Raw genomic sequence first — 12,971 nt, 5'->3', positions numbered from 1 at the left:
TTCAGTAAATTTATTAATCACTGAGATGCTTTGCACTATAGTAATTCTAAGCAGAGTGAATCTTTTATCTTGCTTATACCTCTGATTTTGGTGTATTTTTTTCTTTTCTTGGAATGACAAAGTTAATTTTTTCAAATGCTCTTTTTAAGGTTGTACATCTCCAGATAATGGTGGCTGCAGTCAGATATGTTCTTCTTTAAGCCCATCCTCCTGGGAGTGTGCTTGTTTTCCTGGATATAAGCTTCAGAGAGACAGAAAGCACTGCACTGCTATAGGTCGGTATCTTGGTATGCCTGCATATTTCTACCAATACAAGCAGAAACATTTTAGAGCCCTTTAAAGTGGGTTACGTAATTGGGATCTGGTTTTGCACTGGTTTTTGGGTTACTTTGTGAAACTTGGGAAGTATTAGTTGTTTGGAAAAATAACCCATTTTGGGAATATACCAGAACAAGCACCAGGATACGGTTCATTTGCCCTCACAGAAGATTCAGTCTGTTATTCAACTTCTGCATTTCCCTCTGGGCTCCAGTACTGTGGAGGTCTATCTGCAGTATCCAGGTTTTTGTGCCTTCATATAAATGTGGGTGTAGTTTCTGCCCAGTGTTACAGAACTGGGGCTGAGGTGTCTATGTTTGGAGAACAGGGCAGGGAAAAGTCTGTTGAAGGACCTTCCCTGCAAGGATATTTCTCCTCCCCTGTTCCCACAAAGCCCAGGGATTTGATGTGCATGTTTGGTTTCCAGACCCTTCTGTTTCTTCTGAGAAACGGGTGGATGCTGGTAAGCAGCAAGGTGGAAGAAATTGCATGAGAGGAGGAAAAAGGAGTTTGTGATTTGTTTTGAGAATAAGGGAGAAGCTTTGTTTTTTGGAGGACAACATTTTCCTGCTTTTCCTCTGAAAAGCTTCTCATGTGCATAAGTCAACTCTTTGGGCATTTATGGTGATGCTGTGAGATGGAGAGGAAGGATTGTCTTGAGGTTAAGTCACTCAGTGTGAAATGCAGCAGGGCTAGCGACTGCCTTTATCACCAATTTTGAGGTTGATCTTGCGCAAGGCACTGATGCTGAAAACCTATATTCATGTTTATCTTTGATTTCTGAGGCAAGCGGAATGTGAGACAAGTTTCACAAGACAATGCCTTCGTTACTTTGTGCTTCTGTTCCTCATTTTTTGTTCTACTGTTAGTTGCTTACAATGTCAGCTAGGTAGAGATCGCTTTGAACCCAGTGGAATTAACGTATGTGCAAATTTTCTTCGACAGGTCCTAAGCCATTTTTGTTATTTGCAAATGGCCCAGACATCCGCCAGATCAGTTTTGATGGAACAGATTATGCAAGTTTACTTGACTGGCAGATGGGAACAGTCTTAGCACTGGACTCTGACCCGGTGGAAAATAAGGTAAGGCATTAAAAATGAGAGGATTTTGAAGTGTTGCAAGGACAAATGGATTGGGCTTCCATGTGCCTTAACCTTCCTGCTGGCAGTGATCCAGATGACACGTTGTGCTGCTCGTTGTTCTGTTGGCTGTGCAGGAGCACAGCTGGTACAGGATGCCAAACGCTAGCTGAAGAGTATTACCCTTTTCTTACTGATTGAATGTGCTTTGTACATTGGCATGGCTCATTCACACAGAATTTGGATTTCTAAATTCACTTCAGGCATGATTTCAGTTTCAAAGAACTTTTGTGTGATTGGCAGTTTTCTCCCTTAAGATTTCAGTACTGTTTTCTGGAAATATATTGTGGGATATATATATATATTTTTTTTTCACTGAGCAGCTGTAGAAGCAACAGAATCTCTTTTTCTGTACAGCTACATCCCACAATCCCTGCCAAATAGGAGTAACCTTAACAAGAATGGCTTCCCATGTCCTGACATTATTGAACAAAACTGCTAAATGCTCACTGGGTTGATTGCTCTTACCAAATGTATTACTCCTCATTTTACAAGACATTGCTATTGGAAGCAGGAGTCTTCTCTGCATAAAGACCTGTTTGTCTGTGCGGCCACATCCCAGTGCCCTGCTCCTTGCCTGCAGAGCTGGGAAGAACAGGAGTTCAGCTGTGCTTTGCTAAACCTGCTGTGGCAGACAGTTATTTTTTCCCACGATGAGGCTTATTTACACTGTAAGAGTGTTACAGAAAGGTACTGGATGGTACAGTGAAAGCTGATGAGGAGCTCAGTCAAGTTGCTGGACATATCTCAAGGCCTGGACCGACACAGCTAAACAAACGCCAAGTGTCACCAGAGCTGAGCTGCAGGAGGATGGTTTGAGGCGCTGCTGGAACATTGCCACTCGCTCCCGAAATAGAGCCCTGCTGGGGACCCAGCAGTTGTTCTGCGCTGTGCCGCATGTAAATCAGCTGTGCTGGTGACACTGGGTGTGCTCTCTTGTTCTGCAGGGAGCTCTGCGGATGGTGGGGTGGGCAGCGTGGAGGTGCGGGGACAGCCAGGCTGCAGCACCCTGCTGCCGGCAGCACCGCTCTGAGCTGCGGGTGAATTAGCTCAGCGCCGCTCCTTGCTCTCTGGGTAATTTAATTAGCTGGTTAATGCTAGGGGCCTCCCTCCTGCTTTGTCTGGCCTCATAATTAGTGTCAGAACAGAGTTATTTGCTTTCACTGGGTAGCTGTGAAAGGAATATTTATTGTTTTTTTTCTGTACCGCTACAGCCCAAAGTTATTTGTTTTGTTGTTACTGTTTGCAAAGAAAGCCTCAGTGTTGCTTTGCCTATGGTTCTGCCACACAGTGTTTGGCTCCCTCTGGATATCAAATACAAGACAAATTTTTTTCTCATCCTCAGAAAATGCAAACCTAGTTTCCCCAACAGCAGAGTTTTGACCCAAAACTGAGCAGTATCTTCTGGAAATGTTAGAGCCTTGCAGAATAGACACCTGGTAAAAAACTTAAGATAAGTGCAAGCTAAAAGAGGAAAAAAAATAGAAGCAAATTATATAACTCCTTTTTCCTTCCCAGCTCCTTGACACACACACTATTACTCTCTTCTCCTATTTAAAATGAGCAGCCAGGGAAATGGTAATTTTTTTTTTTACCTGCTCCTACTCTTGCTTCCTCAGCTGTGCTTCACGTGAGGGAGCTGCTCGCTGGAACAAAACCTCAGGACACTCAGAGGGCTGTATATAGGGCAGCCAGGATTTACAGCTGAGCACCAGCTGCCTGTAGGAGTCATCCTGGTTGAAGGATAAGTGCCTTTGTATTCGATCAGGGATCACAGGTTACCTGTGCAGCTTTTTGTGAATAAGTAGTTCAGGGAATTTTCAGGATGAAAAAGTTATTTCGGAAGTAGAACTGTTAGACAAGGGAAATAGAGCAGAAAGCAAGATGGGAACTAATATCACCTCATCTGTTATTTCTTCACAGATTTACTTTGCCCACACCGCCTTGAAATGGATAGAACGAGCTAATCTGGATGGCTCAAATCGTGAAAAAGTTATTCATGAAGCTATAGATATACCCGAAGGACTTGCTGTGGACTGGATTAACCGTAAATTGTATTGGACAGACAGAGGGTACATGCTCTGCAATGCATTTATGTTAAAGCATGCCATAAAATATTTGGGATAAATAACTGGTGACACAGAAATAGCTGAGATATCACTCTAAATTCCATAATGCTTCACATTCTGATTGGGTAGCTATAATCTCAAATATATACAGTTGGAAGGTTCTTTAAAACTGAAATGCTGGAAGTTCACTTTGAGTCTGCTATTGTGTTCTTATCTTTGTCTTTCCAAGAAGTAAGGATTTGGACACAGCTGCAAGGAATCTAAAGCATGTACTGCATGTATACATATGTGTATGTGCCCATGCACGTGGGAATATATATATATGTGTGCACTCATATTTATATACATACACTGCATGTGTATATATATAGGTATAACTTTATATCTTTATATATCTATAAATACAGCGGGTATTACTGCACCAAGTACATCTTGGACAGAAGTCAGCATTGTTGATAGCTAGAATCATGCTCCTTTAAGCAAATGGAGAGTCTTTGTCAATTATCTCTGCTAAAGAGGAATGTCCACTGGAAGACGATATGACTTCACATTTCAGCTGATACTTAACCTTACACGCAAAGAGAAATGAATCGACTTTTGGTGAAAAGGCAGTGCCAGATCAGAACACATAATGACATGCTCCTTGAAGAGCAGTCAGGATGTCTCAGTATGACCCCTATTTTATTAGTGAATAAGAAGTGGTTTTGCATGTCCAGATCACCCTCTTTCTCCTTTTTAAATATGCTGCTAGTCCTCTTCCTTGCTATTAGGTACAATCTTGTCTACACGATTGTGCTCCTGTATAAACATGCCAATGTTTCTTGTGAAGTGGGAAATTGTGGTGCTTGTCTCCATGAGGCAAGAGTCAAGGGTGAAGTTATGAATTGGTACCTGCCACATCCTTCTTGCTCACTGCATGTACCTGTTTGTATTCCACATTTCAACGAACATCTCTCTCCTTCCGTCCTTGTGAGGCTTTTCTGTGCAGGTTCAGGTAGGCGTGGAAGGCTGTAGACTTGCTTTCAGGTAGAGGCTGATGTTTGTTTGGCAAGGTGAAGTTTGTAGCAATAAGGACAGTTTTCTGGAAAAAAGTCAGATTGGGAGACAGGCAATGTAGATTCTATACTTGGCTCTGACATAGTTTTTAGGAGTGATCATAAGGACCTTAGCTTTATTCTTTCCTGTAGAATAGATATAATATGTAAATCACTTGGCGATTTCTGGATGAAAAATGCTATATAAAAGTAGTATCTAAAAAAAATTCTTTATACATTGAATAATGTCATTCAGTTATGAGCTTATTTTCCCCGACTCCCTTTAAAGCTAACATTCATTTGTTAGTGGTCATACTTTCAACTCATTATTTGCCCAAAAAAGGAGAATTTCATGTCTCCTGCAGAGAGAGACATTTTATCATCATGCCCTGGACTAGATAATGAGGCTGTAACATGAATGACTTGTTGATAAAACAACTAGACATCCCACATCAGCAGGATTATTCCCTGTCGTTGTAAAGTTATTTATTACAGTTTTGTGCTAAGCTAAAGCAGTGCAAAAACTTAGTATGTTCTGCCTGAGAAGGTCGTTAAGAAGATGTCAGGGAGGACCTAACGGTGCTGTGTGTGTTGCAGGAAGGCATCCATCGAAAGGAGCAATCTGAATGGAATGCAAAGAAAAATGGTCATCTGGGAGGATATCTCCCAGCCCCGAGGGATTGCCATTCACCCGTTTGCTAAGTAAGGACTGATAAACCTGGTTAATTGTGTGATACTTGGGGAGGCTTTTTAAAAATGAGCATGCTTTTTGGCAGTCAGAAAGTGCGTTAGTCTCATGTTAGGATGGTCATTGCCTTGCAGAGTTGTGTGAACTGCAATGTTTTATTGCTGGGTTTCTTTTGTGAGTTGGGACATGTTCACTTCTCATATAGATTTTTAAAAATACCATAAGAATTAAAGATACTATATGAAGTTTAAGCTAAAGAAAAGCACAAGTGCCTGAAGTCACCATGGCAGTTGCAAGCACCACACTACGAACTTTGATGGTTCCATATCTAGTAGTGTGGAAAAGGTAGTCACGTGTTTCTGAGGAAACTAAACTAAATCTACTGCTGTGGAGATGCATTGATTTAAATGCACCTTATATCTTATCTAGTGCTGAGATGATCAAAGGAGTTTTGAATGTTTAAACTATTGATGAAATTCTGGCCATTTTAATCAAAGGAGCAAAGCCCCATGGATTTCAGTCAATATTCCTGTAGTAGGATGGTTTTAAATCTGCTGATTTTTTTTTTTTTTTTTTTAATTCTCATATCCTGTGTAACTAAGTGCTGATGAATGAAGCTGAGTTGGGGAGGGTGTTTTGTTAGCTTCACTCTGCACATAAAATACTTGAAAGAACCTTTCAGCAGAGGTTGAACATGATAGAGGCATTTTTTAAGAATCCGTAGATTCAGAGAGATTGTTTATTAGAATTATTTGTAGATGCAAGGGCTACAAAGGGACAGGAAGGAGCAAACACCACTAAAACCTTCCTTATTTGAAAGTTAATGGTGAAAGGAGGAACAGGCATAATAGCAATGTCTACAATTGTACCGTCAGTATTAAAGAGAGATCTGAGACACAATTAAGACTATTGGGAATACTGCTGCCTACATTGGCTACAGCAGAATTGCTCATGTAAATGAAGCTAAGTGCATCTGTGAGTTATCTCAGTAAACCTGACAGAGGCAGCTGATGCCTGGGAAGACTGGACTCCAAACTTCAGAAGTAATTTGTGGGTTTGGCTATCTGCATTTTAAGTGGCCATCTTGCACTGTCAGTTCTGTGAAAAACAGTAAGCACCCGGTGAGCAACACTCAGTACTCTGGAGTGAGACCCTGGGTATCACGATTTTACTAAAAGAAAAGAGACTGGGCTTGATCCTGGTTTATTTTTAAAAAATAAAATAACTGGAGGACTCTTGTTTGATTTCCATGGGTGGTGGGTAATTTTGGTTCCATTTGTGCATAATTACACCCTTGTTTAGACAAGGGGTTGGCTAATGCATCGTATTCTATTGTCTGGGTTTGCTAAACCGCTATCGTCAGTTGTGGAAAATGCAAAAAGCAGATACAAGCGTTGACAGCATGGACAGGAGGAGTTGTTTTTCAAAGGTTTTGTGCCAAGGAGCAGAGAGGGGATTCTGCATAAGTCCCAGTGTAATCACCTGGAGTCTTATGGCCAGCGTGGAAAGATCAGCAGCCAATATATCTGGCTGAAGCGTGCGCTGTTTCTCGTGTGCCTCAGGCCTGTGTTGCTCTGAGCTGATCTTTCTGCTTTGAAAGAACTCCGCACAGAGGAGGGCAAACATTTACTTACTGACTTCCTGTGTGCATTTTGTTTTCTGAAGGAGATTATTCTGGACTGACATGGGGGTCAATCCCCGGATTGACAGCTCTTCATTAGAAGGCATCGATCGGCAGGTCATAGCCAGCACGGGTCTGGTGTGGCCCAGTGGAGTAGCTCTGGACTACCTGGGCGACAAGCTGTACTGGTGCGATGTTAAGCAGTCGGTGGTTGAGAGTGCAAACCTGGATGGTTCCGGTCGTCAAATTCTTGCACAGAAAGATGTAGGTGAGGCGTTGAGGTTGATAATTACCTACTGCTGCTTGTCAATGTGCGCGTGTAGCTGCATGTGTGCATGTGCATTGCCAACCATATCCCATGCAACGCTGTGCTGAGGTTAATGGCATCACTTAGTTCTTCATTCAGTTACCCAGCTGACTTTCATTGATCCATTTTAGCAAAAGAACACCTTTCTAACGCGCTCCGCTTTTACTAATCAGCCACTTCGCATTGTACAGAGAACTTCTCTGCCTTCACAGGAAAATGAAAAGGAAAAAGTTAAAAATATAGTTTGCTTGCTCCATGTATAGCTGCTTAGTGTCATTTAAGTTTTGCTGTGTTTATTATACAAGTGAGTTATATTTCCATAAGCTGGAAGAGAATTAATCTTGCCCATTAAGCAAAGAACCTCCCCGGTGTTGAACACTGGGATGATTCTAAATACACAATAGACACTGAATGGAAAAATGATTTATGCAGTATGTTTGTAGTTGTTATGGCTTAGATTTCTTTTGTTTGACATGCAACTGTGGTGTTCTGGAGCAACAGAACAGAAGCGTTAGCAATGAGGAACCAACATTGTACCACATCTAAAGTAAAACGTGTTTAAGAATCTTGCACATGGCAAACTAGTTTCCAGGGAGGACAATTCCCTTTGTGCGTGATATCTCTCCGGGGACTGTTTTGTAGGTGGAATGAGGACTCTTGGCTCAATACCATGACTGCCATAGGTAAAGACTTTAGTTACTCTGTTAAGCAGCTGCTGTTCCAGCCTGTGCTCTGGGAAGGCTTGTGTTCGTCTCCTAAGCCAGGTGCCCTCCCACTTGTTTGAAGGTGAGCAGAGTGAGAGGTGTTGGAGTGAGCCGTGTTCTCCAGTTCATAAGGCATCAAAAGCCCTGAGCAGAGTGACTTCCCTGCGTTCCTCTCCTTTCCCATGCTGTGCACATTCTGCTGTATGCTCCACCTTGCAACTAATCTGCAAAGGCTGACCTTGAAGCCTTCTGAAAGTGTCACTTGATTTCTCCACAAGGAATGAGACAGTGTCTTATGGTGAGAAAACTATGGGGAGATGGAGAGCTAGGAGCACTGGAGAAACACAGGGAATGGGAAAGGAGGCAGGCTTGGAGCAGTGATATGGCTGTTTGGAGGTGGGAGAAAAGGACATCAACACCTGTATGGAAAGAAGTGAGAGAAATGAAGTGCAGACCTGTAGGAGTATGATTTTAAAGAGGCAGAGAGATTTGGTATCCCGATGTTTTGCTAACACTGTTAGTAAGGCCAGAATTCATCTTCTGTTCTTGGACAGCTGTACACCGGGGATGGGAAGGTGGTATCTCTTCACAGGCATTCTGCTGCAACATGAATTTTTATTACAGCAGCTCCCTCTAGTGCCTCTGTACTGAGAATTCATTCAGTATAGCTGCATGCAAAATAGGTAAAATTATTTCTGCTCTTCTGCTAACCCCGTTTTCAAATGTAGGTAAAACAGCCTGTAAGCACCTGCCCAAGGCAGTGAACAACACAGCCCTTCCTTTTGTTTACGCAATGGGTCGGGTTTGCACTGCTGTGGAAAGGATTCATGTGATTATTCGTTTTTCTGTTCCTGCTGTCTCCATTGATGACACTACATTTCTATTTTTAATCTTTAATGTATTTATAAGTTAAGAGGTTAAGGAATTGCTGGTCAAAGCAGGGTGTGGTTTGTTGATAGTTGCTGTGATTTTGAAACCAGCTAGCAGCAAACACCACACAGCTGCTCACTCACCTTTCCCCTCCCAGGGATGGAAGAGAGACAGAGGTAAAGGGAAAAGAGGCTTGTGGGTTGAGATAAGAAAAATTTAATAACTAAACTACAATAAAATTCAAAATAATAATGAAAATAATTATAAGAGTAGTATAACAAATATACAAATAAACAAATGATTGACACACAGTGAAACTGCTCAGTACCCGATGACCAAGGCTCAGCTCATTCCCAGCTCATGATCCTGGAACAGAGTCAGTCCTGAAACTGCAGCCCTGGAAAAGAGATAAAAGCCCAAGTATCTGAGAGACTGAGAGCTGGGACAGAGGGAGATGACCCAGAGAGGGGCGACCCAGAGAGTCAGGAGAATTTCTGGACAGACCCTCATGTATGTACTGGGCATGACATGCATGGTATGGAATATATCATTGGCCCATCTGAGTCTCAATTCTAAACCTAAGGTCGAATCCCAGGCTAGCAATGGGGCTGTGCTCCCTCCCAGCTTCTCCTGCACCTGCAGACGCTGGCACAGCAGAGAGGCTGAAAAGTCCTTGATTGTCCTGGCAGCAACTATATACATCAATATGTGATCAGCCACCTTCTCAGCACAAATCCAAAACAGAGCCTCACACTATCTACTATGAAGAATGTTAACTCTGTCCCAGTTGATCCTGAAAGTGTGAGTAAATATTTGGTCCCAGTGGTGCTTTAAGAAGTTATGATGTCTGAGGTAGAAGCATCTTGTGAACTTGATCTGGTTGGAGGTCATCAGCAGTACAGAGACTGTACTGAGCCAGGCACATGTCATAGCCTCCTCTGCCAAGAGCGTAAGTAACATGTGCCCATGGTCCATTGTTCATGGACACTTACCTCTCCCCATGAGACATCAAAGTGGAGAAGTGGCTATGGCACTGTGTTAGGAGTAGATCTATATGCGGATACTGCTTTACCGTTTACACGGTTTCTTGTGTATGTTCTACAGGTGTGGAAATGAGAAATCTAATTTCTTTGTAGGACACCCTTTTGATGTAGCGGTGTTTGAGGATCACGTTTGGTTTTCTGACTGGGCGAGGCCATCACTAATGAGGGTGGACAAGAAGACCGGCCAAAACAGGGTACGTCTTCGAGGCAGCATGCTGAGACCCTCATCAATGGTTGTAGTTCATCCTTTGGCGAAACCAGGTATACTGCAAAAATTAAGCAGCCATTCCCTTCCAGCCTTCTCTTGTTCACTGATATCAGTAGAATAGATGTCCCTGGGGAGAGGATTATCTTCTCAGAAACAGGCTCTTTAAGAGGCCTTGCGTAGTCAAATGGGAATTTATTGAAAGCATCATCTGGGCATGTGTCCCAGGAATGCTAAAAGATTTTGTATATTTATGACCATGCCCAAGAATAGATGCTGATCAATTACCATGAGGCTATCATAGTCTTCTAATTCCCATTTATCCTAATTTATTAGCACCCCTCACACACACAAATAATAACAAATGACATGAAGAAAGATTTTGTAAGATTTATTAGTTTGGGATCAAATAATTTGATTTTCTGTTAGAAACAATCTCCCTGTAAGCAAAAAATGTAACTCAATAGACCAGGATTGAGAGAAGGTAATCACAGGTTCCCTATGCCCTTGTAATGTTCTTTCAGGGAATGTTAGGACTCTAAATATTAAAGGAGAAACAATAAAGGGAATTAAAAAGATATATGATACATTTATTAGGTAGAGAATATGCAAATCTGCTTTCCTGTCAGAGGCTAGGTGATAATATCTGTGCTTTACTATGTGCACCTGTTTTCAATTAAAAATCAAAGGATGTTGTAGATTTTGTCAGTCCTTATTCTTTTTCTAACTGCTTCAACGCTGCATAGCTAAAAGGAGATGTTGACTGAAGAAGCAGCTTAAGTTGCCTGTTTTTCTACATTAGGGGTGAATCCTTGCCTTCATGAGAATGGAGGTTGTGATCAGATCTGTGAAAACAATTTTGGAGTTGCCCATTGCATGTGCCATCCCGGATTTGGGAAAACGCAGGATGGAAAAACCTGTCGTGCTGTGGATGCTTCCAACACAACAGCAGGTACAATCTTCCAGTTCAAAAAAAAAAAAGACCTTCCCTAAACCCCTGAGGATCCTGACAGATAGCACCAGAATATATTCACCTTGTTTCAGTTTCTCTGAAGAATAGAAACACTGGGGTGTTGTCCTGGGACAATAACATGTTGTCTGACCACTGTCATTTTTCCCTTGGCATATTAGCAGTAAGAGAGATGTGTGCAGTGCTGACGAGCATTGTGAGCAGTGAGTTGCATTCCTTGTCTTTTGGATTTGAGAAAACACACCAGCGAGTGGTTTTAGGAATAATTTGAGGTCAGAAACAGGCTAGTCTGAAAGGATACTGAGATTTATTTTAAAAGGAAACCACCATGATTATTGGAAAGTAGACAAGTGATAGAAAATCAGAAAGTTAGTTCAGTAGGTTTAAATAATCTGTGTCACTTTTTCCCTGTCTTTTCCAGGAGGTGTCTCTGTGCACAAGGAGGTAGTGCCAATGCCAGCACCAGAGACCTTGCTCTGGAGCACACAAAGCAGCGTGAAATCCAAGGATAGGGACACTGGGGAAAAGCAGAAAAACAACATCTTGTTGATGGCTGAAATCATGGTATCAGGTAGAGTCTGATGATTGTCTTCTTTCTATTTACTGTGAGGGTCTGAACAGGTTTATAGAACAGAAAGAAATCATAGGTTTTAAAGAAGTCATAAGCTCAGTGTCAAGACTGGTGATGTTCATGCTTGTAACCTCTTACAAGAAATTGCGTCTATGCAATTGTGGCAGGTAGGACTGCTTTTTTTGTTTGTTTGTCTCCATGTTCCTTCGCTGTGTCAACAAAACTTGTTAATATCATCCAGGTCTAGAGAATAAACATTTCTAATTTGGAACACTTGTGAAAGTCTCTCCCTTAGATTTTTAAATTATATTAAGTGCCTCTGAACAAAATTGCAGTAAAGCCATTGAAATGTATGTACGTTCAATGACACTAGAACATTAAACTGTACAATAGGTTTTGCATTCAATGTTCAGTAATCCTGATACCAAATGACACTTCAACTCCACCTAGAGAAAGACAACAGCCCTAATGATTGTATCAACTAGTCATCATTAACCCTGGAGAGCTATGTTTTGAAATTTGACTGTGTGTTCTGGTTTTCTTGCTAGTTTTGTTGGTTGGTTGGTTGGTGGGGGTTTTCATGTACAGTGCCTCCTTTGGTCTCTTCAAATGCATCTAGGTTTTTTTTTGGTTTTGTTTATGCTATAGATCAAGATGACTGCACTGCACTAGAATGTGGCATCAATGCACAGTGTGTTTTGCTGGAAGATGGTGCTATGTGCCAGTGTTTGAAAGGATTTACCAGGAAGGGGAAATCATGCTACGGTAATAAAAGACATTAATACAACCTTCTGGAAAACCATAGATTGGGGGAGAGGAAGAAATTCTATCTTTTCTCACATTGGCACCTCTGCTGTGTGAGCCATCACAGAAAGGTCAATGGTATTGCTTGTTTTGAAAGGGGTGATGAGCATGTGAGATGAAATGGCTAATTATCACATGCCTTATTTTCCCCTGAGCCGTGAGTGTTAATCCCATTAATATTAATAAGCAATAATGGGGATAATAGGGATAAAAGCATAATGTATTTAATTGTAAAAATTGCCTAATTATAAAAGCTCTGTCCATAGACATGATAGTTGATACATAATTTGGAAGTATGTATAAAGGAATCTCCTAAAAATTAGTTTTACTAATGAAGTGTTTATATAAAGTGCTGCTCCTGTTTTTTCCAGCATTAGAGACTCTAACAGTCAGACCACACATTGCTTGGAATGGTCTTTAACTTTTTGGACTTGCATACGACATAAATGGGAGCAGTTTATTCTTTCATGAAGGCATTAGGAACAGAACAATTTACCATTTGATGGCAAAGCATGAAGACTCACAGGAGTCTATGTTGCTATGGAAAGGAAAAAAAAATGGGAAGGTGAAATGGGTGTACATTTTTTTTCATTGTGGTACCTTTTTTTTTAAGCTTATGTACTCTTTC

General features: G+C 41.5%; 1 protein-coding gene across 1 annotated transcript in view; it reads left to right on the top strand.

Moving 5' to 3' along the window:
• Positions 1-12,971, top strand: part of LOC104471930 (pro-epidermal growth factor-like) — a gene marked incomplete at its 5' end in the record, with an annotated part of 29,014 nt that overhangs the window by 1,116 nt on the left and 14,927 nt on the right. Inside the window, 9 exons of the mRNA XM_010087443.1 lie at positions 150-275; positions 1,264-1,400; positions 3,381-3,529; positions 5,158-5,262; positions 6,914-7,137; positions 9,887-10,054; positions 10,801-10,950; positions 11,390-11,539; positions 12,188-12,304. Coding sequence (XP_010085745.1) covers positions 150-275; positions 1,264-1,400; positions 3,381-3,529; positions 5,158-5,262; positions 6,914-7,137; positions 9,887-10,054; positions 10,801-10,950; positions 11,390-11,539; positions 12,188-12,304 — 1,326 coding nt within the window. The remainder of the gene's footprint in view (positions 1-149; positions 276-1,263; positions 1,401-3,380; positions 3,530-5,157; positions 5,263-6,913; positions 7,138-9,886; positions 10,055-10,800; positions 10,951-11,389; positions 11,540-12,187; positions 12,305-12,971) is intronic.

This window comes from Pterocles gutturalis, unplaced genomic scaffold, assembly GCF_000699245.1.
Source record: "Pterocles gutturalis isolate BGI_N339 unplaced genomic scaffold, ASM69924v1 scaffold11001, whole genome shotgun sequence".
NCBI lineage: Eukaryota > Metazoa > Chordata > Aves > Pterocliformes > Pteroclidae > Pterocles > Pterocles gutturalis.
This window is presented reverse-complemented; position numbering and strand designations above follow the sequence as displayed.